We start from the raw sequence: 27,389 nt of genomic DNA on the forward strand, positions 1-27,389 counted from the left end.
GGGCCAGTCAGACTAACTAGTATGTGCAGAAAGTGTAGCTTGCTTTTGAAATTTATTGTTTTGCGGTGCTGTTAAAGTTAATTTGCACAAACCAAAGAATTTGCCATGGAAAATAACCCTTCGAAAATAGTTATGATGAGCATAACCATTACTGGCCAATAATTTACAAACAAATTAAAATCATTGTGCTAGGGAGTCATTGAGAGCGCGCGAGTTTAATGGGTATATTCAGAAACTTGTGCCTTGTCATCACCATAAGATCGTAGTGTTTTATTTTCAATATTTCCGAACGCTTTTGAGGTATTTTTTTTTTCATTTCATAACCATAGTTCAGTTACACTTATATGTGAAGTATTTTATAGTAAATGCAAGCAATATTGTATGTGGCGCAGTTTTCTGACAGCTGACAAGTGACGTATTGGTCACAACATGGAACTAGTCCAGTAGTCGTAATGGTAGATGTATATTTACTAGTAACTCTTGTATACCACAATATAATTTGCCAGCTCAATTTACTGAACTGATCTATTTTGATTCAACTGTATAGCCCTGTTTTCATGACACGGGGGGCAACCCTGCAAACAGTCCTAAAAACTTATGGCTGAATGAGTTTATTTGTTTATGGTCTTGTGTCTCTATTTTTACAATCAGATTACTGGTGTTATTCGGAATATTGCTCCGATCAACAAAATAAAGCCTCAGAGCCGCAAACCACAGCTAAACTTTAAGTTATATTATGAGATATATATTTCAAGGCTTAATGTTAACATTGAAACTTGCTTGTCCGAAATGTTGCCTCTATATTACATTTCTATTCAGTTGTCTAAATAACAATTTTACTATAAATCTACCCTACCCCTGTTTTTGTTTGTAGCCTTATAACCTCAATAACGATATTTGCAAGATATTCAACGAGAAGTTTTTTTATGTATCTTTCAATTTCGCAATAGCCCGGGGGGGGGGGGGCTACTTCCACATTAAGTGGGTTAGGGTGTGAAGCCCACCTCTCGTAAACCATACTCACTTCTAAACCATTTTTTTCTATTTATGTACCCACTTCTAAACACAAGTGTTTTCAGCGAAAAAAAAACCAGCTCACAACTTTCGCAACCAGTGAGCGCATCCGGGCGACGCATTTTATTCAGCCTTTCCAGTATCTGGCTTTGAATATAAGGACCTGTGAAAAAGTAAATAAATGCTACACACTTCTAAACCAAACCATTGATAAATAACTACCCACTTCTAAACAAAATAACGTGAAATGACACCCCAGTCATACCCATATTGCACTTCTATGCAAGTAGCCCCCCGGGCGCAATAGTGACATGCTATCATGCTATCTGCTGTCTTCAGTGCTGAGCTTGACTTTTTTGATCATAAATGTCCATACATGTACATTTTGAAGCAAAAACGGGTCTTAAATTTCTTATGCTGACCCTCTAGAGGGTCTATGGCTGAATCCACTATATACCTTACATAATTCCTCTGAGTGACAGGATTTTCCAACTGACAATTTGAACCATCTTCTAAATGCTTGAAGTTTTTCCTATTAGATATTAGACTGTTTTTCTGTACCTGTGCATTTATGCCCCTTTTTAATTTATATGACAAATCTAAGGACAGTGGACATACTGCAGCGTCTTATAGTGACGTACACAACACATGTAAAATACTAGTACATTATTTGCATGCAATTCAAACACGCACTGCGCAACGACCACTGCACAGACTTTGAACATTAAACATTCCATAATCCCAAAGTTAGTTACCAGTGAGATTATAAACCGCTAAACATGATCTTTAAAATGTTGTCCAGATAAAACTTAATTAATATGATTCCACTAACATGCATAAATGTGACCTTACTTTTAAAGACACCCTCACCTATCACATGCTCAGTTGAACACCTAGAATAGCTAATTATCACACTTAGATCACCGTACTGTTGTTTAGATTACTGACTTCAATCAAACTCCTCTATCTCCTTGAGGTTAGAGATAATAATTTTGATATTCTGACAACATTCCTGTTGCTTCAAAGCATAAGGGAGTAATCTAAAATTCATGTTATTTAAACTGAAACTCAATTAGTACAATCTGTAAGCCATCAGAGATTTTTTTTTTAATAAAATTCAGAAATTGAAATGCTATTTGTTCAAATGTTAGATGACACGACATTGTAGATGACTAGATTAGAAAGTAGGAAGCCAAAACGTGACACTTTGAAATATACAAAGTAGCCAGCTGAACAAGTTACAGCTATTTAGTAGGAAGCCATTTAGTGGCAACATATAGAGACAAGTCTGTATTTTGTAAGGGTACTAAGGTAAACTTTTGAGGCATCAAGGCAATTACCTTTGATATCTCTTTGAAGCTTTAGCTTTGCATTCGGTTTAAGGAATCCTATTTAATGCATGTACATTGTATCAAGTCTGAACAAACGTTTCAAGCATTTCTTTCAGTTTATACCACTTCAAATCTGCTCTGTTTTTTTGTGTTAGCATGCCACGAGACAGAAAATCTAAAAAACCTGTTATCATCGTTGATGATGATGATGATGTCATCGAGGAGGATGGAGACAATGATTTTGTAAGTATGGCCATTTTCAGTACAAAATAATATTGCATAATGTGCACTGAAACATCACCTTTATGTGTCTAAATAAGATGTATCAGTTTATTTGCAGGGTGTAAAATATGTGTTATGTTCAAATTTTATATATTCATTATCAGGGGTTTTTCTAGAAAAAAACTGCAAGAGAGAGCACTGCAATTCAGCGGTGCCACCAAGTGGGGGAGATAAGGTTCTCCCTACCAGGGTGTGGAGTTTTTGATAAGTTAAAATGGAGCATTCTATGGCTTCCTTGGGGCCAAAATTACTATCAGACAGGTCACAGTTGAAGACTATGGTCACATGTGATCCCTGGTCAATCTGAATTTTATTGTTGCCAGAGGATCTGCTCCCCAGGGTAAGGGGGCGCATGGCCATGGCATGAGGGCACTACGCCACTGTGTCCTTGTTTAAAAAAATCCCTGCAATATACATTATGTCATAGATGTACAGATATATTGGTTTGATGATCTAATTCAAAATGGCTGAATGGTGGCCATTTTGGTGCTGAAAAATTATGGCATTCCTGAACCTGATCTCGGCATCTGACATTATAGGTTCCTGATGCACATCATTTTGTTTGTCAGATCTGATTTATAATATCTGACTGGTGGCCATTTTGTTTTAATGAATGTGGTTCGAGAGCCATATCTCTGACATACTTTGACTGATTATGTTTATTTATTTATTTGTTGCTACCCTTTAACATCAGGGGCTCACTAAGTTATTAGGAGCTACAACAAAATTATTAGAAAAGGCACATACTAGTACTATATAAATGAAAAAAAAAAACAGACAATTTAAAACTTAAAGGAAGTACAAAAAATGAAACTTTTAAACTTAAAGTGAATACAGGAAATAAATCTAATCTACATAATCTTTTCTATAATCCATGGCATCAATAAGGAATCTTTTCACAACGAATATTTGTCATGATAATACCCCCATGTGTTTTGTAGCTTTCACACAGAACAAAGTGTTCTAGAGTTTCATCACCTTTCTTGCAGCATGGACATGTAACAGTACAATAATGGACATGTTCAAATTTTAAATATTTATTATACATCATGTCATAGGTAAACAGATATTGCTTTTGACAATCCAATTCAAAATGGCCGACCAGTGGCCATTTTGTTTTAATTAATGCTGTTCCAATATCTCTCAATATGGACAAGTAATCATTTGATGATCAGATACAAGATAACTGAATCTCAATCATTTTAATGTTAAAAAATCATCATAATCATTCATAAACAAAGCTATATATATATCTTAAATGTTGACTGTGCCATGCATGGCTTGTTAAATTTGGGACCAAATAGTCACTGCAAGCTTATCAACTTTTTTTGACCGATTATATTTTGAGAAGACAAGTTGACTGGGTATTGAAGTAGTTAATATTTATTGTTGATTCCATGATCATGTATTTGACCAATCATGGTAACAGTTACTGATAGTGGTTATTGACAAAGTACCGTAAAATCTGTATTAGAAGCCGCATCGCTAATAGAAGTCACACCCATTCTTTTTGAATAATTGAGAACCAAAAATTCATCATTTCTCATATGTGTAGATGCTCTAATAGAAGCCGCATGCCCTCTGTTGCATTGTACTATTTTAATAGAAGCCGCGGTTTCTAATACAGATTGTACAGTACCTATACATAATGCGTTTTGCATCTTTACTATAACTAGACTTCTAATGTTAGAAGTGACCGATCAATAAGGAGAAGGAATTTAGAATCTCGAAAACAAGAAGAAGAAAACATTGCACAGCAAGAAGAAGATGAGCTGGAGGTTAGTTTTACTGATTGTATTGTTAGCATAAAGTTTGGCATTTCAAACTTATATTTGTGCGTGGCAATTTTGTGTAGGGACAATATAAAAAAATTGTTTTTTTTCTTCCCAAGATTCACCTGGTAACAGTACTTTTTAATTTTTGTGCATCCAGCATCATTTTGATAATTGCTGATTATTTTGTGCAGCAGTTTGGTGTATAATAATTAGTTTATTTGCATATTGAGGTAGTCTACATATCTAATTACTTTGAGGTTCAGTCAATGTATAATAATTAGGTCATTTGCATATTGAGGTAATCTACAATGTACATATCTAATTACTTTGAGGTTAAATCAGTGTATAATAATTAGGTCATTTGCATATTGAGGTAATCCACAATGTACATATCTAATGACTTTGAGGTTCAGTCAGTATATAATAATTATGTCATTTGCATATTGAGGTAATCTACAATGTACATATCTAATTACTTTGAGGTTCAGTCAGTATATAATAATTAGGTCATTTGCATATTGAGGTAATCCACAATGTACATATCTAATTACTTTGAGGTTCAGTCAATGTATAATAATTAGTTCATTTGCATATTGAGGCAATCTACAATGTACATATCTAATTACTTTGAGGTTCAGTCAGTATATAATAATTAGGTCATTTGCATATTGAGGTAATCTACAATGTACATATCTAATTACTTTGAGGTTCAGTCAATGTATAATAATTCGGTAATTTGCATATTGAGGTAATCCACAATGTACATATCTAATTACTTTGAGGTTCAGTCAGTATATAATAATAAGGTCATTTGCATATTGAGGTAATCTACAATGTACATATCTAATTACTTTGAGGTTCAGTCAGTGTATAATAATTCGGTAATTTGCATAGTGAGGTAATCTACAATGTACATATCTAATTTGAGGTTCAGTCAGTGTATAATAATTAGGTCATTTGCATATTGAGGTAATCTACAATGTACATATCTAATTTGAGGTTCAGTCAGTATATAATAATTAGGTCATTTGCATATTGAGGTAATCTACAATGTACATATCTAATTACTTTGAGGTTCAGTCAATGTATAATAATTCGGTAATTTGCATAGTGAGGTAATCTACAATGTACATATCTAATTTGAGGTTCAGTCAATGTATAATAATTAGTTCATTTGCATATTGAGGCAATCTACAATGTACATATCTAATTACTTTGAGGTTCAGTCAGTATATAATAATTAGGTCATTTGCATATTGAGGTAATCTACAATGTACATATCTAATTACTTTGAGGTTCAGTCAATGTATAATAATTCGGTAATTTGCATATTGAGGTAATCCACAATGTACATATCTAATTACTTTGAGGTTCAGTCAGTATATAATAATAAGGTCATTTGCATATTGAGGTAATCTACAATGTACATATCTAATTACTTTGAGGTTCAGTCAGTGTATAATAATTTGGTAATTTGCATAGTGAGGTAATCTACAATGTACATATCTAATTTGAGGTTCAGTCAGTGTATAATAATTAGGTCATTTGCATATTGGTAATCCACAATGTACATATCTAATTACTTTGAGGTTCAGTCAATGTATAATAATTAGTTCATTTGCATATTGAGGCAATCTACAATGTACATATCTCATTACTTTGAGGTTCAGTCAGTATATAATAATTGGGTCATTTGCATATTGAGGTAATCTACAATGTACATATCTAATTACTTTGAGGTTCAGTCAGTATATAATAATGCACAAATATAATTCATTTAATCTACATATCAGATTCTTTTCTGGTGCAATGCTGTGTATAATTATCAGTTACTTTGCATATTGCTTCTCAGTTTTGCTTGCATCATAAACAGACTACAGTCTTTCATAGAACTTCTGAGCACTTCTGTGGATTATTCTAATGGATTGAGGATTTTTTTTTTTAGAAAGCACTGGCACTCAGTCGTCAAGAAATGCAGAAGCAAGCCAAAATAAGTGAATTATTTCAAGAGCAAGAAGATTATGTGAAAAAGAAACAAACTCCAACCAAAGACAATACAGCTTCTAACAAGGTATATTGATGAAAACAAGTAAAAGTGCACTTTGTTAGATGCCTTGTCATACTTTAAATTGACATGTATTGAACAGGGTTACATGTGAAGAATCTTATAGAAAGGTTTAATCATAACTTTGCATCAAAATATAAAAATTGGGCAAAAATTTGTGTTTGCCATAATCAATCTACAAAGAAGTTACCAATTGAAAAACGAAAATCAACACAGCTAGCCGAGATTGAGTATGACTATTGCACAAATACGTTATCATGTAGCTATTTAAAAAGTTTTCAATGAATTCATCAAAGTTTGAAAAAATGCCGAGAATTGCCATCCTGATTGAATATCGATAAAAAGTTTGTAAAGATACTTCTTGGAAAAATGTCTTCCTTAGTTCTAAATCATCATCACAAAATTTTTACAGGAAATTGTATCAAAAACAATGTACCATCTGACCCAATGCTTCATGAAATTTATGTAGTGTTGGGTTATCATTCAAACACGCTGATATGCTGATAAAACTATGATGATTTGGAAAGCATCAAGCAAACTAACTTGGAATAACTGAGTCTCATAAGTTTATTTTATCATGCAGGTAACCTCCAGCACAGATGCTACTGAAAGCAAGTCTTCAAGTTCCCATTTTGTATCAGATGATAACTGTGGGAGGAAAATTACCAGTCATATTAGTGAAATTAAACAGGAGTCAGAGAATAATATGAAGGTTGGTTTTCAGATGTAATAGTTGTGAACACTAAATGAGATCTATATACCATTTATATCTCAGTGTTTTACACATTCTATTCAGTGAGTCTTAGTAAATACCGGTAGGCCACTTTCATGAGCCCTAATGCCTACACATCCTGGTACTTGTGTTGGTATGACTGCATTAAAAACATAAATGAATTCATTTTTGATTTTCTTACCAACAAAAGTACCAGGATGTCTGACTTTTTAGAGGTCACGAATTTGATCTATTGCAAATGCCATAATAGGCTTGATGCATTACCTTCAAAAGGTCACACATCCTGGTACTTTCTAGGGGTACAAATAAAGCATCAATGAGAATTTCCCTCCAAAATGCAAGCAATGTACTGTTTTGGAGTTCAAAAACATGAAAAAACATTTATGTATAAAATTGGACATTATTGCTGTTGTAGGGCAATAGAATCTTTTGATCACAACCTATGAACTGTGTTAAATTATTTGCAAGTTGTTGTATCTTTGACTTTGCTATGGTTTCTTATACTTTTATTCATTGAGTTAGGGTTACATAATCACGTGGCATGACCATGACCTTATTAGCAAATCACATTACTCCACGTATGTTGTCCTGAGCTGATCACGTGTTATGCAATAAAGAGTGGCACTTCACCGCTAACCTACAACCCGTTAACTTGTGTGTACATCTCCCTCTTTATTCTGATACGTGAATTTTCACTTAATTAAGTTTACTTTGTAGCAACGAGCTACAAAACAAGTATGTTCTATTAAATTTCAGAAAATAAAATTAAAAACATTGACAGTGAAAGGTTGAATATAGTGGTACAGCTTATTGTGTGTAACTAAATATTTGTGGTTAACAAACACAGCAACAGTCTGATAATGTTAATATTTTCCAATTTAAGTTTTTTTTTGTTTATTCATGAATATTTTTAGGTTTTACATGCCGTCATTAACTGTTTTTATATATATCGTATCTTGGTAGTTAAGGTTACCGGGATGTGATATAAAAAAAAAATCATAATATAAAGTAAAACAACAACAAAAAATACTGTGGAATACTTTATTTTCACTGAAAAGGCTTTTTGGGTGTTTTGCTTGGAATTTATTTTCACTGATTTTTGATGAGTTTAATGTGAAATATAGGGAAAAAAATATATTCGCTGGATTTTATTTTCACGGAATCATCCCTTCAGTGAAAATAGCGAAAATAAAGTATTCTACAGTAGTCATAAATATACACAAACAACAATAAAAAAATATATATACACTGTATAAAAATAAAAAAAATCTGATTGACACTGCAATATTTTGTAATCATTATCAGAATTATAATTTGATTTACATTCCTTTTTCAGGAAATGGATTGTTCCACAACACATGTTACTGCCTATGCTAATGACAACAATGCAGATAGGTAAGTAAGATGATCTATTTTTTTTTCAATACCTCTATACTATTGCCCGGTAGTGGGGATTTATTCTTATTCTGATTCTGATGTAACAATCAAATTTGGTTGTATCATTGTGTGATAGGGAATTCTCATAAATAAAAATGTAGTAATTCAGTCAAGGTTCAAGATGGAAACGTTGTAATGAAAGTTAGGGAGGAATCACAAATTATTTTTATATTTTTAAATTATGCTCATTCACCAGTCAGCTTTGATTACCTGATCTAATGCATTAATAACTGATGCAGGTGGCAGTAGAGATATTTATGCTGGTTAAAAAAAATTTAATATGTTTCATTATTCACTGGGTTTAATATTTGCTGGTAGGTAAATGTGCCAAATATCCGATTATTATGCAAAGCTAACCATTGAATGTTATGTTTCACAAACCAGTGAATTTAAAACGTAGCGAGTATACATTGAACATAATGTAAAATTAAATCCAGTGACTATTACTCCCTAAACAGTATTTTTACATTAACATTACATCTCTAGGAATCAGGATCGTCCAAAACCAAGCAGATTTAAATTTCGAAAGAGGAAGATAGATCCTCCACAGGAACCAATTCTTCATATTAGTAAAAAAGCTAAAGTGGAACCAGATATGCCAGAACAAGATAACATTTCTTCGGAGTATAAACCTATGGTTAGAAAAGTTAAATCAGATTTCCGAGCTAAACCTACAGTGAAGATGCGGCAATTAGTTGATAAAAGGTGAGAGGTGGATTGAGTGGGCGAAAATTTTGAAAATCTGTACTACAGAATGAAATGTCCTAAAAAGAAGCCAGTCACAGTGACTGTCAGTGTCATCCTCATGAATATCCTTAGGTTAGAGCGAAATTGACAAATTATGTCATTTTTGTCAAACAATACATTCATTATTATAGGTTAATGCCATAAAGATGTATTAAATGAAAAATATTTGGGTCTAAAATATCATAGAAAATGATAAAAATTTGCATTTTCTGACTGTTTCTTCATGTATGAATTTTGCCCAATGATTTAGAATAAAATAATCATACGTTATTATTAAGATTCCTAATATTGTTAAAATTTTCAGCAAATTTATAATCAATTTAGCCAGTTTCCAGTATGATAAGGTTTTCTATTTTATGCACTGAGAAGTTATTTCCCATAATGCATTGCATATATATGCAGTAACATGCTTAGGCCAAACAAAATTTAGATCTGTTTTTGTCAGTGTCAGTTTGAAAAGTCCTTCTCAAAAATTGATAAAAGAAGTGTTGTGTTTGCCGTCAGTGGCAAAACTTATTGTTTACGCATGCACACATAACTTCTTTATGTTTCATATAAAAAAAAAACGCATGACAAATTTGAATTTGGTTTTTATTGCCCTAAATCATAAATTCATATAAAGGTGAAAATTACATCTGCTAATGGAGACAAGAAGTGAGTTTCCATGATGCAAATGATCACTGAGATCTTGTGAGTAAAAAAAATCACATGACTTGTTTTATTACCTCAGATACTGAAATAATGTTTCTCTGATACATGAAACCATGATACATGTATTTAAAAAAGCAGATGCAATGAAACGCTGTTTGAAGGGGGCAAAGATAAGTCATGTGATTCTCTCGTTCCCAAGATCTTGGAGCCATTAGCATCTAAATTCTATTGTTACTTCCTATAGGTCATTCTCAATGTCAGTCATACTAAAGTATCCAAAAACCTACATATAAATATTATTATATTTCCCGATTTATTGTCATGACAGATGTAAGAAACATATATCGGTACTTGTACAATGACTTTGGTGTTTTTGTTTAATAGTTTGTATGTTTTTTCTCTCTTCTCATGAATATAGATTATTGAAATGCAAAAGGGTAAGTAAATATACGATATCACTGTTTTAGTCTGATGTGTTAGTTATGTTTGACTCTATATCAATATGAATACAACTAATTAAGTGAAAACACATTTAATCATTAATTAAATTTGCGTCTAGGGGCTAGAGGGTGGGGGAGGGGTGTCTCTGTGGGGTAGGGTATTTCAAAAATCTATTTGTCTCTCAAATAAGTGGAGAAAGTACAAGTTGTTAAGATGAAGTGGTGAGTTGATTCCATGACCTGTCATATATAATGCAGTTCACCAGATTTTAAGCTTAGAGATTATCTTGTGGACATATGGATCAGATACCAAAATGACACAAATTGTGTTATTTTACTTTTTCATTGTTTTACAAACGAGGATGACTACAATACAACATGTTTGGTACTAAACTATATTATTTTATTCTTATTTTTATTGTATTTGTATTTAGAATTGTCCTAATCTTGTAATACCTTTTATTTTAATACCATACTGAACCCGCTGATGGTTCAGTAATGTAATAAAGTTATTATTATTATATCATGATAAAACTCAATATAACTGGATATACATTATCAATAAACGTATGGGAAACCCGTTTTGATAATGATGTTGTGACTGTGGTTCATAAATAAGCAGTATGTTATATATACACATATAGGTATCACATTTAAATTTTCCTAACTCTCATATATCAATTATTTTTTGTAGGCAAGAAGACATTTTTCTTTCTCAAAACATTTATATGCACCGAATGATGTTGATCCAAACGTCTATACCAATGTTATCATTGCAATGTTTGAACAGTATCGATTAGCGGTGAAAGTAGAGCAGTCAAAATCCTTTTATTCGTGTAATACTTTTTTTGGCACCCCAATCAAACCTGGGTATCATATGAGTAACACGCTTGATGCAAGATTACGAAATTCTAACCAGCCGATGTATGATGTCTATATTGTGAATGAAGGAGAAGATGATGACTTGGAAGTAATGGAAGAGAAAAAAACAGCAAAAAATCTTAGTCCCATTAACATGGAAGATGAAGAAGAAATAATCGACCCATTTCAGAGACCTTGTCAAGCTAGGGACCAAGAAACTAAAGTTCTTGAGTCTGACCAGAGTTCATCTGATTCAGACAACTTTCTGACCATTGGCAGAAAGCATCACCCCTCACGAAAAGCTTTGGATTTTAATTCAGCATCGCAGAATAAAGATGGCAGTCAAAGTAGCAATGATGAAACATTGTCAACTACAGTGAAACAAACAAGCAGTGTTATTGATTTGGCGAACGATGACACCCAGGAATTTGACAATCAGTTTGGCGAGGTAGAAGATTTGGATATAAATGTGAACAATGTCTCACAGGAGATTGCTGGAAAGAATGATTCTAATTCCATGTCAAACAAAGTCGTTCCTTCAAAGAATACTGTTGTGCGAAATGAGGATGCAGAAAATGATAGTGAAGAATATGAAAATGAGACAGGCCTTGCAATAAAAGTCAATGAAGTTGAGTTATCAGGTGATGATCTGTTTGGAAATGCTGGCTCTGATGATGAGAGTGCTGTCAGTGTGAAATCAGGTACTGAAATTGGTACATCAAAGAAACGTGATGAGTGTACTAGCAGCAACATAGCAGCGCCAGTTTCCAGTGGTAGCCCACTTATCAAGAATGTTGCTGCTTCTGAGTCAAATACAAATCCGTTTGCAAGCTGGAAAACTGTTCATGATAAAACAAAACTTTCAGGATCTCAAGAAAATGGTCAAGATATCAAGTCGTCATCCCAAAACTCTATAATAAAATACTCAGAACTATGCAGTACGGATAATATTAGCAAGAAATTATGTTACGAAGAAAAAAGACTAGTTCATTATTATCAGAAGAACCTTTTTTCAAAAGGAGCGATAGATGAAGCATTTTATGTTTGTGATGAGGAGCCAGAGGATGCCGGAAATGAAGAGACAGATGAACAAATAGATGAAAAGCGGAAGGAATCAAACGAAGCAGAGGAGGTCAGTGTTTTTACCTGTTTATATATCTTGCAAAGTCACTTTTCGATGTCGGACATAATTGATTTGATGGGTTATTCCACAAAGCCTCACTTTGATATGAAGGGTGCCCTCAACATGCCAACATTGAATTTCAGTTTTGGTTAACATTTATCCATGTCTAACACTGATGGCTGATTTTAATTTTTTTTTAATATTTGTCGATTGTCTACATTTTTTTCCCTCAATACCTAATATTCCCGATATGTAAACTCCTATATCAAGCTGACACATTCAGTAACTATGACATGATGGCTCTAATCCCAGGATTTGTTACTGCTGCTTCCTTGCTGTTTCAGGAATTTAAGACAGTGCCCACCAGTTCGATGCTGAAGTATACTACTGACCAAAGTGATGTAGAAGAACCAACGACCAGTGCTGATGTGTCGCAACCAAGCCCTGAAAGGTACGTGATAGTTGATAAAATGATGATTAATACTATCTAGTTCATACAAATCACCTGTCTTTTCGTTGTGAGCATTTATTAGCTTTGTATCAATCATTTTTAACACAAAAATTGAAGTAATGCATCTTCTTGATGCCTCTCCCTTCAAAATACTTTCCTCTTGTTGTATGGTTCTTCTTCACAACACTCTGAAATTGTTGCCTAGATTTCCCTTCAGTGGTCAGTTGATGATCGTAATGTTGATTGGCTGATAAATTGGAATATGCTAATTTTCTGAACAATGGATGCTAGTTGTACATTTTCCCAATGTGTCGACTGATAGCTGCTACTGAGACTGAAGTACGATCGCCCCATTCCATCTTTGTGAGCTTGCAATAAATTTACATGGTTATTGACAAAAACAATTCTAGATGTTTGTTGAGAGGACCCACAAACCAATGAAACACCATTAAGTTCACCAGGCTATCTAATGTCTGCACTTCCAATATCGCCGGGCTCATTGAAAAATTTGCACTTTCTATCAATTGATTGACACATTATAGAAGTGTGAATAAATGAATCACTATTTTAAAATTTCTTGGATATTACAAAATGAGCCTAACATTCCACTGTGACCTCATGGTTATATGTTTCATTACTGATGGGATATTTTATTTTGCTGTATAGGAGTGATTCTCCAACCATTCCAGTTTACGAAGTAGACAAAAATGTCAGAGACTCTGAGTCGGAACTTATTGAAGACCCTGAATCACCACAACAGGTACTGTTTTGTCATCTGTATGACATGTTCTAGTGTACACAAATATATGGCTATAATAATCTATAGTCACTGCTTCAAGTGTACTTTTGTGCTTACACAAAATATAGACCTAAGTCATCATCAAACTGAATGAAACAGTGAAATAGCGATTGCGTATGAATTTTTGTCAACAGTAAGGCTGGCTCAAGTAGTAGTGTATGTACATTGGGTCAACACATGTAAATTTTGGTGTACGATCGACAGTCAGCTTTTTGGTTGAGATGCATTCCGAAAACAGGAACTTGTGCGTGTGCCCTTGTGTGCATGCATCTGTGCGTCCCCACCTGCATCTTAGAGATGCCTGGCCTGATATACATCATACCTCATACCTTATGTCTCATATGTGCATATTTATTCTTTTGGTTATCTGTTGCAAAATGGACAAAATTGCAGTTGTTTTAATAATAGAAATTCATGAAAAATATTAAACTATGTAAATTGAACTTTATGGGACCTGAATGCATGTATCTTTGTTTGTCAGATCCGATTCACTGACTGGTGGCCATTTTGTTTTAGTGAATACACTTTTGTGGCCATAGCTCTGACACTCTGACTGTTCATATTCAAACTTTATATTTTTCATAAACTTGAGAAATCACAGAGACTACATATTGCAATTACTTGTATTATGTTATTGAATGCTAATAGTCAAGGTTTCCAGCATCATCATGATTATATTGCTGGGAAGATTATTTTTCAATTATTCTGAAAATCAAAATTTTATGTCCCCGTGTATTTTACTGAACATATCCTACATATACACATAACTGTATCAATCATCAATCTCATCAACTGGCTGTACTTGGTTTATTTACAGGGTACTGAGTGTCCACTGTGTGGTGTGATGTTTCCACAAACTGAAATAGAAGTACATGCCGCTGATTGTGATGGTACTGTACCAGTCAAGAGAACCAGGCCAGGTATGTATTACGTGCTTTAAAGGCGATTTAATTAAATGACACTTGTCACAAGACACGCTCAGTTATGGGCGAAGTCAAATCATAATCATCATAATCAAGCATCAGCTGCGGGATCTATATCTCTGAACATGTTTATGTTAAAACTATATTACAATAAACAAAACTATTATAAATTTGTTTGTTCTAATTTGTTCAAGCTAAAGAAAGTGCCAAGTCATCTTTTCCTGAATTGATAGAAGCCAGAAAGGAGAAGTTTGGCAAACCTAAACGTCCACCAGTTGTCTGTGTGTCACCTGTTACAGAAGGTCTTGACTGGATAAATGAGTAAGTTTTCATGTTTGAAGTTACACTCGTCTGGTGTCACTGTATCCAATGTAAAACTGTGTATAGTGACTACCATTGTTATTTGTAAATTGTTCTTTATAGACAAGTGTTTTTTATATAAATATAACGATATAGGGTGTGTTTGAATATGCATGAGTTATGCATATAAACCAAGATGGCACACTGTTGCGCAGACCAGTGAGTACAAACTGAAAGATTACCAATTTTTTAATAATGTTAATAACATTAAGAAAGGTAATTTTTTAAATGACTGGAAGACATCCAAAGAGGCGCCGGGGGTAATTAGTGCAAGTGGTGCCCAGGTCAAAACTTGTCATCAGATAAGCGCATTGAATGTTGTACATGCACCGACCAGCTATTTACATGTTATTCATTAGTAAACCAAAGTGAGAACTGAAATGTACTGGTAATCGCATGTATTAAATAATATTTGTTGAGGAATACACGTTCCTGTAAGTAGCGCACCCCCTGGTGATGCAGCGCTTCTGTCATGTCAAAATGACATAGGATATACAAACTGTATTTACTTTATTAGTTGCCCTTCGTACTTGTACGTAAACTACAGAAATGTTTCTAGTACGGTCAAAATAAATCATGTATTAATGATTCAGTATACAAATCATGCAATTATCAGTTTAGATGCTTCTACAGTAAAAGTGCATCTTTGATAGAAGCACTCGTTATCCTACAGTTGCGTTTATTTTATACTGATAGAGCAAATACAAACAAATGTTATTTTATTTGTACAAATTAAACCACTCACGACACTGAAAGGATTTTGTTTCACTTTAATGTTATCCATTGAAGGGCATAACTTGGAAAGGCAAGTTTCACATATGCTTATATGGGAAAGATTGAGAAGAGAATATGCATTGTGGGTAATCACAGCTTACTGGTACAGATATTGGAGACTGCCTGTGGTTGCAAACCACTCACTTTTGTAGAAAAATTAGTTTGAAGGCAATAGTGTATTTGACCAAAGTAAAAAAATATACTGTATATTTTCTGTGTTTACATAATTAAGTCTTAATAGTTTTATTTTCGCTTTCTATTGTAAACAGTGAAGGTCCTAGTACAAGCACGGCAAATGACTTCAGTAAACCTGTTCGCGGCCATAGGAAACCTGGTAAAAAACGAAAATGGATCCAAGGTGAGTAAAGACATACCAGTACTATCAGTATAAGAAACTTTGAACATGTTTCAAAATCTACGTACAATAAAAACACTTTAGAACACCAAATGGATTGTGGCAATTGTTAGATTTTTTTGATGAGGAAAAGGGGTTTAGGTTTTGCATCTGGTTGTGGAGTCTATGGAATTGAGGTTACCTTTTGCCACAACTACCTCCAGGTCACCCTTAGGCAAGGTGTAGTACCTGTCAGCCTTGGGTGCCAACTTCCCGCGTAACAAGTTTGGTTGACGTCAGTAAGGGCATACATTTGGCAGGGGGGATCCTAACCTCTTGTAGTGAGAATAAGTGTGACTGGCCTGCCAACGGGGTGCTAAGGTTTTCAAAGTAAAAGTCACATCCGTTAATGTGATTTCGTTTTACTTACCCGTAAATCAAAAAATCACTATAATTAAACTATGCATAGACAACATTGTAAACAATTTTACACATTGCGTCAATAAGTCTAAGCAAATTTTAAAAAAAAATATAAGAGTTGTTTGTCTAGTTTGAAATTGAATTGTAAACTGCATGATTATAGGAGTTGAAAGTGCTGATTCAACTCTGTAAAATACTTTGTTTTTGCTATTTTTCCTGAAGTGATGATTCAGTGAAAATAAAAACCAGTGAATTATACCTTTCTTCCTTTATTTTACATTCAACACATTAAAAATCAGTGAAAATAAACCCCATACAAAACAAGAAAGTTATTTCAGCTAAAAAATGAAGTATTTTACAGTACATTACTACTGGCATGCTGGTGGTTGAGTATTCACTGTGAATGAATCAGTCCGCCATTTCAAAACCAGTTAGTTTTTTGCTAAAATTACACTCACATATGTCAGGCTTGTTGGTATGAAATAAAACAGTTCGTAAGAAGTTGCTTTCAACTTGGTATTTTAACTTCAAAAAAGAAGGGTTTTCATTCTTTTGTTCTCCATGTGATACAAATTCTAAATGTAGTGTGAAACCTTGAACTACCGGTTTATGATTTGACAGGTTTTAGTGTTGGATGACACTTCGATGTCAATGTGAATGTCATAACTCATAACATTTGTAAATTAAGGACAGATTCATTAAAAAATATCGAATGAGTGTTGAACTCAAAGATAATGTTACTTATTCCCTGTTGATTTCAGATAGTGATAGTGAAGAAGAGTCAGCTATTAGTAAAATAGTGAAAACACATAATAGGTAAGTATTCAGGAGTTTACTAACCCCTATATTAGAACATAATTCTTCCCACATACATGTACTCACATGCATATTTCTTGTTTTTTCAGTATTTTTTTTACATGAACACATAAAAACACCTACAATTTCTGGATAATGTTTTGAAATTATTTGTTGATAGTGTGAATAAATAAAGATATCAACAGACCTATGTTTGTAAGGGGGTGCACATAAATTTTGATTTAGGGCCTTACAGAAAATCAGCCCCGAGACTATTATTACTGCTTAACAGATGATTACTTTGTCATACATGCGCCAATATAATGGCTTGTGTCATTTTATCGAATCACATGAAATCTTGGGCTGGAAATGGTCTATAAAGTTATTCAAACTTAGTACACAGACAATTCTATTTTTGTTGTGGATTCCTGTACATTTTTCTATCATGGACTTGTCATACTCGGACTAATCAAACTTGCCAGTGTACAATTTCATTGTATCTTTACTCAGAGCAGATTTTAAATTATGGTGCCAGCTTGCTGTCATGTTGTCATGTTAAAATGAGTAGCAGATCATTACACATCATTTGATTGTTGTATATGAATATATTTCAACGAAGATAATGTCTTTTTTTATGCTGATCAATTTCATTCAATATTGTTAATAATCTGATATTTATTTCTCACCTCATCAGAATGTGTGTTATTTTGCAACATCTCCATAAGTTCATTATATTCATCACTCATCATATTTTTAGTGAATCGTCATCTCCGAGTGCACACAATGACGCTATAGAAGATATGTTGAAAGACGGTATTATACAAGTTGCTGAGAAACGAATGACGAGAAGACAAAGACTGAGAATATTTCAAGAGAAGCCGAGAAATCGTGCACCATCCTCCTCATCATCAGCGGCAGCGATGGTGGATGTAACACGACAGAAACAAAAGTGGGTGTGTCTGATTATTGGTGGTTTAGCAATCAAATCAAACGTCTATTTATGTTGACTGACTAAGTCAACATACAAATGATTGAACTATTGAACTTGCATGGATATGTCAGTGCTCAACAATATTCTGCCTGCGTTATATATTGTGTTCAAATTATCCATTCCACGTGATATAGTCCAGTTGAATGGCATGCCCTCAAGATGATATACTTAATTATTTTCCCATCTTTGCTTTCTTAATTTCAGAGTGAAAACAGAAGAGAGACTGGAGCAGTGTTTTATTTGCCATAAAATGATACCTCATTCCAAATATGCTCAGCATGTACAGGAAGAGGTTGACAGGCAGAGTGCTCCGTAAGTGGACATTCATCAGTTAATTGTACCGTTGTGTTTACCAAATATGCAAATATCATCGAATAAATTAGTTTGTCGCCTTTGATGTATGAAGTACTGTGAAATAATTTATTTTTACTGGTATTAATTTTTGCTGAAAAAACATTTTGGGTATTTTGTATGGAATTTATTTTCACTGATTTTTGGTGAGTTGAATGTAAAATGTAGGAAAAATGGTATATTCGCTAAATTTTATTTTCACTGAATCACTCCTCCAGCAAAAATTAATTTTAAGTGAAAATAAAGTATTTTGCTGTATAGTTCCAAATGCTACAATTACAGTGTTGACAAGAAGTTTTTGTATATTTGGTTGTGATTGAGTTTTCAAGGTGGGACCGATAATTTGAATACATTTTTTTAGTAATTCAAAATTTATTGTGCAGTCATTCCAATATGATAGTTTGCAATGAATGATTTCCAGTACTTGGGCATTTTAGAGTCTCTTCCTTCTGAATTTACACGTCTGTTTTACATGTCTGACATAGCGTCCAGACTAACTTTGAACATAAAACATTTTGTACTTCCTATCTTCCAACATAGTTCATCTCAATATGTTGTGTTCACTAACAATTTTGTAATCCACCTTAAATATAACACCACATGAATAAGATCTCCTTGCTCTGTTATAATCAAATATGGCCAGTCTGATAGTTATTATTAAATGTTGATGTGAAAACAATGAATCCAGTATTTTATTTTATCTCTATTTAGAAAAAATTCAAATTGTGCATCTGTACAGTTCTACCTGACATTATATCTCGCGTATCGTAACACATCTGTACCTGTGGTTTGCACCTGCATAATAATTTGATCTACTGTGGCATTTTTCAAATATTTGTTTATGCATGTCATGTTTGATTCCTATTCAGCATGGTGTATTTCATTGAAACCTTACTGTGTATGATTTGCATAAAATGTCATGACAGTGTAAATGGAATGTCATCAACAATTATTTTCATTCTTCTTATTAAGTAGTAATAGTAGTGGGGTGATTTTACAAATATTTTAAACCCTTTCTGTTCTATTTTTCCTATTATTTCTAGAAGTCAAATAGAGGATGTCGAAATACTTGATGATAGCGACGATGACAATGCCAGAAACCATGGTAATAAAAATAATGATAATGATAATAATTATAATGATGATGATGATGATGATGATGATGGAAATGATGCTGATGTAGATGATGATAGTGGTACTGAAATTAATTGGAATGAAATAAGCGATTCACCTATCAAAGCTTTCCGTGGCATTTCTAAACAACAAGACTCTTTGATTGATTATAAAAATCAGTTTAAAAAGAAAACCAGGACCTCAAAAGCCAGTAGTGATGGCTACAGTGCTGTCCCCAAAAAGAAGTTCAGCAGAGGGGGGAGTAGAGGTAGAGGGGGAAGGGGCAAAGGTCGAGGGAAGTGGAAGCGACGTGGCAGTAGGAAAGCGTGGAATAAATGAAATGTACTTGCCATACACTGTTATTATGTTTACTGTGTATGTAAAAAATCACCAATGATACCTATTTGAAGGGCAGTGGTCATTGTGAAGCACATGTTCAACGTTTGTGTTGCGCTCTTATAATAAAAATCATGAATACGAGTTTTGATGTGGGCTGGACATGCACTAAGTTCCGTCGATGACTCCTTTGATACCTTCCAATAACTAAAGAAATTAGCTAGTTAAAGTTTGGCGGCAACTCAGTTTGTACTAGCTGGTCTGCATAAATCCAAGTTGCCATCTTTATTCGTATGAGACCCATATCGTGGTCATGGGTGGTGCAACGATCACCACCCTTTAAGACAAAGTTCTTTCTAACATATTTTACAATGGAGAGTTCACATGAATTCCTACATGTTATTTATTTATCAAAATAAATTGAATCAATACTAGCAGGTGTACCTCTGTGTCTCAGGAAATATATCTTCTATGCATTACTGCACCACTCGCCAAATTTAAATGATAATCATCTGTGTTTACAAAGTAGGTGAGCGATTAATTGTAGCAGAACAAAATACTGGTTGTAGTGACAAGTCCCCTCTACAATTTAATTTTAGTAAAGGTTTTACTATATATTTATTATATGTAGAGGTTATTCTTTTCAATTGATATGTTTCCCAATGCTCAATACAACATTAAGAATTATGTTGCGTATGCCTTTATTTGTTAAGATAATATTTTATTGACTGGGGAAACACATTTAAATAAAGGCATAGTCCCTATATTAAGAAATATACTGCCATATTTTTGTCTCTGCATAATCTGTGTCACATTATTTCTGTAATCTGAGTTATACTTGTGTTTTGTTTGTAGTTTAATCCACTCTGCAATGTGACAACGCTTGGGGATAAACTATACACATGTATTGAGGTAAACTGACACGTTTGCTGTACTTCATAGTACTCGATAAGCAGAGAAATCTGAATTTTAATTTGGTATATTTATGATTATTATATTGACTACATTTACATCATTTAGTATAACATTATTTGTCTCTAGAGGGCGCTTGTCAGCATACATACATTGGTGGAAATACTTTACTTTTGTTTGGAATTAATTTTTGCTGAAGGAATGATTCAGTGAAAATAAAATCCAGCGAATGTACCTTTTTTACTATATTTTATATTCAACTTGCCAGAAATCAGTGTAAATAAATTCCATACAAATCCAAAAAGTCTTTTAAGCAAAAATTATTTCCAGCTATTAAAGATAAAGTATTATATAGTAGTTACATTTGCCTACGTCCTGTTTACAATAGCGCCCCCTAGAGGTAAATAATTGTAATCAAAACTGGAGATAGTTTACTTTATACAAAAGTTTGCTTTATTTGAAAAAGATATTTAAATTATGTTGTTTTTACATGTTGAATAAGTACAAATATGCAAATCAATCTTTAACGTCAGCAATCTTAGAAAGCTTTGTAACTCTGTAAGAATCTCTGTTCACTCTAGGTACATGATATTGTTTGCAAGGGTTGACGCAGATGGATGAGAATGTTGGTGACACTTTCGTACCTCTCTCTCACTACTGTCAATGTAGGAATCATGAAAAAAAAAAAAACATCCATCCCTGTCACCCCTGAAAAAACTTAACTTGTACACATCCAAATAATTGTTCAGATCATTGCTCATGTCAGTTAAAAATGTGCACATGAAAAAATCAAATCGAAAGACAATGACAAATTTGAAAGACTTTGAAAACAGAAAAAGGCATTTCAGAGTTGCACATTTTCACAACTTTCAGACATGAAGTGAGTTCATGAAATCCTTAAATTAACTGATTGCATCCATTAGTTTTCGTTACATGCAATTATATTGTCACCATCAAAAATCATGATTTCTTGAAAGTAGATTATAGATTGATATTTATACATGGAAAATTATGTACAAACTTATTAAAAATGATTTTTGAAATTTTATATCTACTAGTTGATTATTCGTGCATGTTTTACTATCTAGTTATTAAAAGCACATGACCAGTTATGATTGCTTTATCAGGGTATTGTATGCTTGCAGTCTTCCAATAATAGTCTGACATTGTGCATTGATCATGCGGCTTTATGTTTTATATAAATTTTTCTCTATGTATAAGTGTTTTCTGATTTTTACTGACAACAACATGTTGATTGTTGGAAATTTAAGATGAGCTGCAATGCTGCTAAACTATTGGCCAGAATGCTGTTCAAATGACGCGTTCAGAGCTCCATGGAAAACTGAATACAGTATGTACAGTGTTCACTCATTTGTTCACTAAATGCTCAGTAACCTAACCAAGTTGATCAGACACTTTTATTTTTGTTTCACTCTGATACTATTCCTAAAACTTTTTTGATTTTGTCTCTTGTTTGACATGTTTAATGATATGAATAGGCACACATAACAAGAAATATTTGATGATTCTCTGGATTCTGAATTACTATGGTAATTTGGAATGGAGATGAATCTTTGTTGAATCCATGCGTGCCAAAACACGAACATGAAAACTGAACAATCAAATGGGAAACCGAAATTATCAACATTCTGAGCATCATAAAATTTTCTTATTTCTCGTACTAGTCTCAAGACCTCAATGAAATTTTAGAAATAAAAGAATTATCCTGACTTTTTTATAGAAAATATAAAAAAAATTATATAAGTGAAGGAAATGTGAAATAGTACAGTAGCCTGAAGTATACCACATATTGCATAGCTATTCTAAGAACCCCGAAAAAAGTTTCTGGTCAGCATGGCACACCACCAAACAAGTGCGAGGTGATTTTTAACCACTGCCCTAATATGCACAATGTGTACCCATCATATATTTTAGAAGAAACAAAATCTCATCATTTTTGACCAGAAACTTTTTTTTTCGCTTGGCCTAAAAGTTTGAAATGGTCTCTCGTACAAAACAGTTTTAGTCGAGGATCACACCACGCTGTGGTGATACATGATACATTGTACAATTGTCAAGATTAATCTTTGTGCAGTCTAATTCATCGGAACCATCAACGCAATCTTTAACCCCATTGCATAGACGACATTCTTCTACACACATGTCATCAGCACATTTCCATCCATTTATTGCCTTATTTTCAAAACCCTCGGCACAGTATTCTGAAATGAAAAACAAACATAAAATTCATGTGAGAAATGTGTTGGTAGATTCCTGCTTCCAATGTTCAACAAAGTTTTCGCATGAGTATTTATTTGTCATGCCCCCAATAAACCTTAGATACAAAAGACCATTCTCTTCTGTCGTCACAACTACCGTTTCCCTGATCTGTGTTAACCATGGTAATTGAACAGTGGATGTGATGATAGTACAGAATGGAACATTTAAGGGGGGAAAAAGTCTCTTGCTCTCAAGATCTTGACAGCCATGGCTAATGAATGATTTTTCTTTTACTGTGAGACCTTACATATTGCGCGAAAGACGCGGGCTGAATGTCTGCGGCAAAAATCAAACAATATGATTTTGAATTTTTTGTGTCATAGCTCAATGTCTTTGAGAGGGGAATATTGATAGAGATACCCTTACTTCATCAAAGTTGACCATCACCCGAAGTGAATAGCACATTATTAAACATGAAAATACCCCCAAAATATTTAAACTTGTGTTTGTCGAATTCCATGTGATGCTTTGATAACTTTTGTTGACTCCTGTGTGCGAAGCACAAAAAAGGAGTTTTGCAGTTAGTATGTCTGTCTGTGTGTCTGTTCCACTGATATCTCAAGAACCATACATTGATTTTTAATGACACTTGGTGCTTAGATGCTCTGGGCCAGTGCGCAGATTTGATTAGATTTTGGTAAAAATCCATGCATATTAATTACCTAATTAGCTGATTTTTAGCTGTTCCATGATTGTTCCACTGATATCTAAAGAACCACTCATTGGATTTTGATGAAACTTTGCACATAGATGCTCTGAACTAATGCACAGATTTGATTAGTTTTGGGTAAAAATCTGTGCAATATTAATTACCTAATTTGCATAATGATTAATCATTTTTTGGCTTTTCCACTGATACCTCAAGTACTTATCATCACATTTCAATAAAACTTGGTACATATATATCATAGGACACTGCACAGACCTGATAGTTTTTAGGGTAATATCAGTACATATTAATTACCTAATTTGCATAATTTTCAGCTTTTCATATTTCAAGTAGTAATCATCACATTTCAATAAAACTTAGTACATAGATGTCATAGGACACTGCACAGATTGTTTATTTCTGCTATGTTTCGAAAAAACGGCACTTTTGAAGCGACTACTTTGTTTGCCCTCAGACCTCGTATGGGGTGTCACCGTGTGAAAATACCGATTTTGATTCCAGGGACGAATCAAAAGAAAACTGCAGTATATATGGAATAATCTTTATTTCTCATCACGATTGATGATGTATGTGTGATCATGGATAGTACAGAAATCTTACCTTGATGTTCTGCTTTACATATGATGGCGTCCTCATCAGAGCCATCTTCACAGTCAACTCTACTGTCGCACACTAGACGTGGTTCTAAGCATTCTCTTAAGGGGTCCTTGAAATTAGTGCAGCGAAACAGTTCACCCAAGAACTGAGATAACCCTTTGGATTCATACTTTTCACAGGCTGTCAATAAATATGTAAAACTTCAGTTCAGGGCGAGTTCAAACTTTTGCAGTATAACAACATTGGTGTGTACTCAAAAACAGTTGAAAAAATAAATTTCATTCAAAAAGATCTTATCCTTGATAAAAACATGTTAATTTGGGACATTGACACATATTTTCAATTCTGATTTTCAAAAGGAATTTGTTTACTATGTATACCATTTATCCATTATTTGAACATGGTGATAATAAACCTTCAAAATATTCTCAATTTAAACATGTTTCAACTTAATATGTTTATTAGTTATTTTGTGGAGCAAAAGATGCTAGTCGTCAATTTCTATTCCTCAAATTTATGGCATTCCAAACACATGTGAAACCCAACTATTGTTACTAGATTGCTGGTAAGTAAAAAATCTGTAATCTGAATCAGAAGAAATATTTTGTGGTGATACCTGTGAAGGCTGCCTCATTATTTTTCCAGTTTAGTGATTTCATTGGTAAATATACTCAATGATGATGACAGATGGAGAAATGTGTTTTAAAAGGTGTAAAGTTAAAGTAATTTTATTGGAGGAAGATTTTCACAGAGTCATATTTTAAACATCTGCATGTATACATGGTACAGGAATATCAAATTGGTTTAAAGGCACATGATGCTCTGTTGCAAATTGTCTATGTGATGGGCACTCTGAATTTGAATTTAATCTGGATGGTGCAATGAGCCTTTAAAGATCCCTAATTGTTTCATAGTCTGAAGATACATCTGCACAACAGTAACAAACAAAAGACTGATAAAGATACGTGATGTAATCAATGAAGGTTATGCATAGTCCCATGGTTGGAATACTGGGCATTTAATACTGTACACTTTAACATGTGAAGATACTTACTCATGTAAATATCCGGGATTGTACAACTCACTAATGTTATATATAATATAACCACTGCACAAAGTATGGACTTCATGGTTGCTATGACAATCTTAGATTCAAGTTGACCTAAAGTTGGTTTACAGAGACAATCATTAAGAATTGGAAATCAAAATATGTAACATTGTTACCAGCACACTGAAACTAACTACTAGTAATTTCTTTAAATTAAAGTTGCATTCTGATTATGCAAATCTGTGGGTGCCATCTTCTGATCAATAAATACACAATAACATGTGTTAGATTATGGAATTAGCTGCAGGATGTGAATTGAAGGTACATGCAGCAACAGAGGAAAACTAATATTGATCCGTGATTCAGATATTCACTGAAATGATTGCATGCTTACTATAACAACATATACATCATCTGAAAGCTTAGATATAGATGAATACGGTAGTACATATACCAATGTATATGTACCAATGTTTTTCCAAGGAATTACCTGTCAGCAAATTTCACTATTATGTTTTTTTGACTAATGAAAGTTTTTTTCTAACGCTTTCCGTCACGCGAAAGACCTGTGAAATGCACAGAACGTTTATGCCATGTTTTGTTTTTTTTTGTCTGCCTCACAGACGTGCTGCCGATAATCCGTTAGGTTATGGGCCGGGTTATGGGTGCAATCCAACAGGTGGTCAGGGTTATGTATTGGATGTATAACATTGAGCACAGTCCCGTGATAGAGGGACTGTGCATTGAGGTAAAAGTGTCTCCAAGGTACAAGATTGATACCGATAGCCACAAATTGAAGTGTTACTTGTAATAGTACAATGTATATATATGTAATGTAGTTGAACTAGTATTTCGTATATCTCACTGTATATATTTATATAAAACACCTTATACCGTTCTGAAATACCTCTGTTGGACAGAGCCTTTGGTTATATTGCCATATGCGTACGGTACTGCGCGGCCCTGTGTCATAACATTAATCGCAGTTCCACACAATCAAGTGTATCGTTAACTGCGCTACACAGAGTCACAATACGTACCAAGCTCACGGGCGTCGAATCAAGTCGATCGACTACCAATTGTTTCCCTTGTACGTCATTTTGTGTTACAACTCAACATTTCGAACGGCAAATAAATTATGACAGAAATACCTTCGCTTGAAAATAGTCAACCGCGCCCAGGTAGACAACAATGGTGTTATTCGTTAGGTGGTGCGTAAGTATTTTGTGAGATTCGGAAATGCCAGACTTTTTATGTTCGTGATTTCGATAGGGGTGATATCTCTGATGACAAATTCGAACAAGGTTAAATTCAATTCATACTTAATGTAGACAATTCGTAAAACTTACCCGAACGACAAGTGAAAGTAATATTTACAATGAGTGCGTAAAACCAGTAGCCGTCATCTATTTTACATGAAAATACTCCACGAAGGTCAATTTGCGAATGTAATTAGAGTGCGCCCTCAATAGTTTGATAACACCACCAAGTCCGTTTACATGAGTTGAAATATATGTTCTCACACACATTTTTCCCGAGCCTAAAATTGTGTGTTTGGTTCATGTAGATTATGTTATGGTCCTAGTGATTCTTTTACTTGTAAATGATATACGCGGGGGCCGAATGATCAGAGGAAGAAGGCCAACCTACAGGACTGTACTCAGGGCTACTTTTAAACTGGCCAATGAACCGACTATTTTACTTCCAGGACTTTGAGTTGATGATAGCGGAAAAGTAATAATCAGTTGGGGGAGGGGGGTGTCCGGGTACAGTCAA

The 27,389-nt window shown here is 33.8% G+C and overlaps 2 protein-coding genes across 2 annotated transcripts; one reads left to right on the top strand and one right to left on the bottom strand.

Annotated features, from left to right (window-relative positions):
* The first annotated feature begins 190 nt into the window (after nt 1-190).
* Nucleotides 191-22,066, top strand: LOC102800766 (uncharacterized). Its single transcript, XM_006825913.3, has 18 exons — nt 191-300; nt 2,501-2,588; nt 4,304-4,405; nt 6,348-6,473; nt 7,051-7,179; nt 8,537-8,595; nt 9,124-9,342; nt 10,454-10,472; nt 11,170-12,468; nt 12,804-12,910; nt 13,577-13,670; nt 14,527-14,629; nt 14,827-14,953; nt 16,036-16,124; nt 17,282-17,336; nt 18,073-18,264; nt 18,511-18,618; nt 19,701-22,066. The coding sequence occupies exons 2-18, from the start codon at nt 2,502-2,504 to the stop codon at nt 20,107-20,109; spliced, it is 3,324 nt and encodes a 1,107-aa protein (XP_006825976.2). The 5' UTR covers nt 191-300; nt 2,501; the 3' UTR covers nt 20,110-22,066.
* Nucleotides 21,446-27,045, bottom strand: LOC100369353 (serine protease ndl-like). The gene is made up of 4 exons (XM_002742312.4): nt 26,963-27,045; nt 25,620-25,727; nt 24,569-24,745; nt 21,446-23,240 (listed from the first exon to the last, which is right to left on the bottom strand). Exons 2-4 carry the CDS (start codon nt 25,693-25,695, stop codon nt 23,041-23,043), a joined length of 453 nt encoding a protein of 150 aa, XP_002742358.2. The 5' UTR covers nt 25,696-25,727; nt 26,963-27,045; the 3' UTR covers nt 21,446-23,040.
* Nucleotides 27,046-27,389: the final 344 nt, after the last annotated feature.

The sequence above is a fragment of the Saccoglossus kowalevskii genome, chromosome 10 (assembly GCF_978046115.1).
Source record: "Saccoglossus kowalevskii chromosome 10, keSacKowa6.1, whole genome shotgun sequence".
Taxonomy (NCBI): domain Eukaryota; kingdom Metazoa; phylum Hemichordata; class Enteropneusta; family Harrimaniidae; genus Saccoglossus; species Saccoglossus kowalevskii.

Excerpts from the sequence above, each read along its gene's own strand:
- LOC102800766 (XM_006825913.3), top strand. The coding sequence starts at position 2,502 with ATGCCACGAGACAGAAAATCTAAAAAACCTGTTATCATCGTTGATGAT. Across the intron at positions 4,406-6,347 it reads AAGAAGAAGATGAGCTGGAG|AAAGCACTGGCACTCAGTCG; the intron begins GTTAGTTTTACT and ends TTTTTTTTTTAG. Across the intron at positions 16,125-17,281 it reads AAAACGAAAATGGATCCAAG|ATAGTGATAGTGAAGAAGAG; the intron begins GTGAGTAAAGAC and ends TGTTGATTTCAG.
- LOC100369353 (XM_002742312.4), bottom strand. The coding sequence starts at position 25,695 with ATGAAGTCCATACTTTGTGCAGTGGTTATATTATATATAACATTAGTG. Across the intron at positions 24,746-25,619 it reads AATCCCGGATATTTACATGA|CCTGTGAAAAGTATGAATCC; the intron begins GTAAGTATCTTC and ends ATTTATTGACAG. Across the intron at positions 23,241-24,568 it reads ATGTAAAGCAGAACATCAAG|AATACTGTGCCGAGGGTTTT; the intron begins GTAAGATTTCTG and ends TTTTCATTTCAG.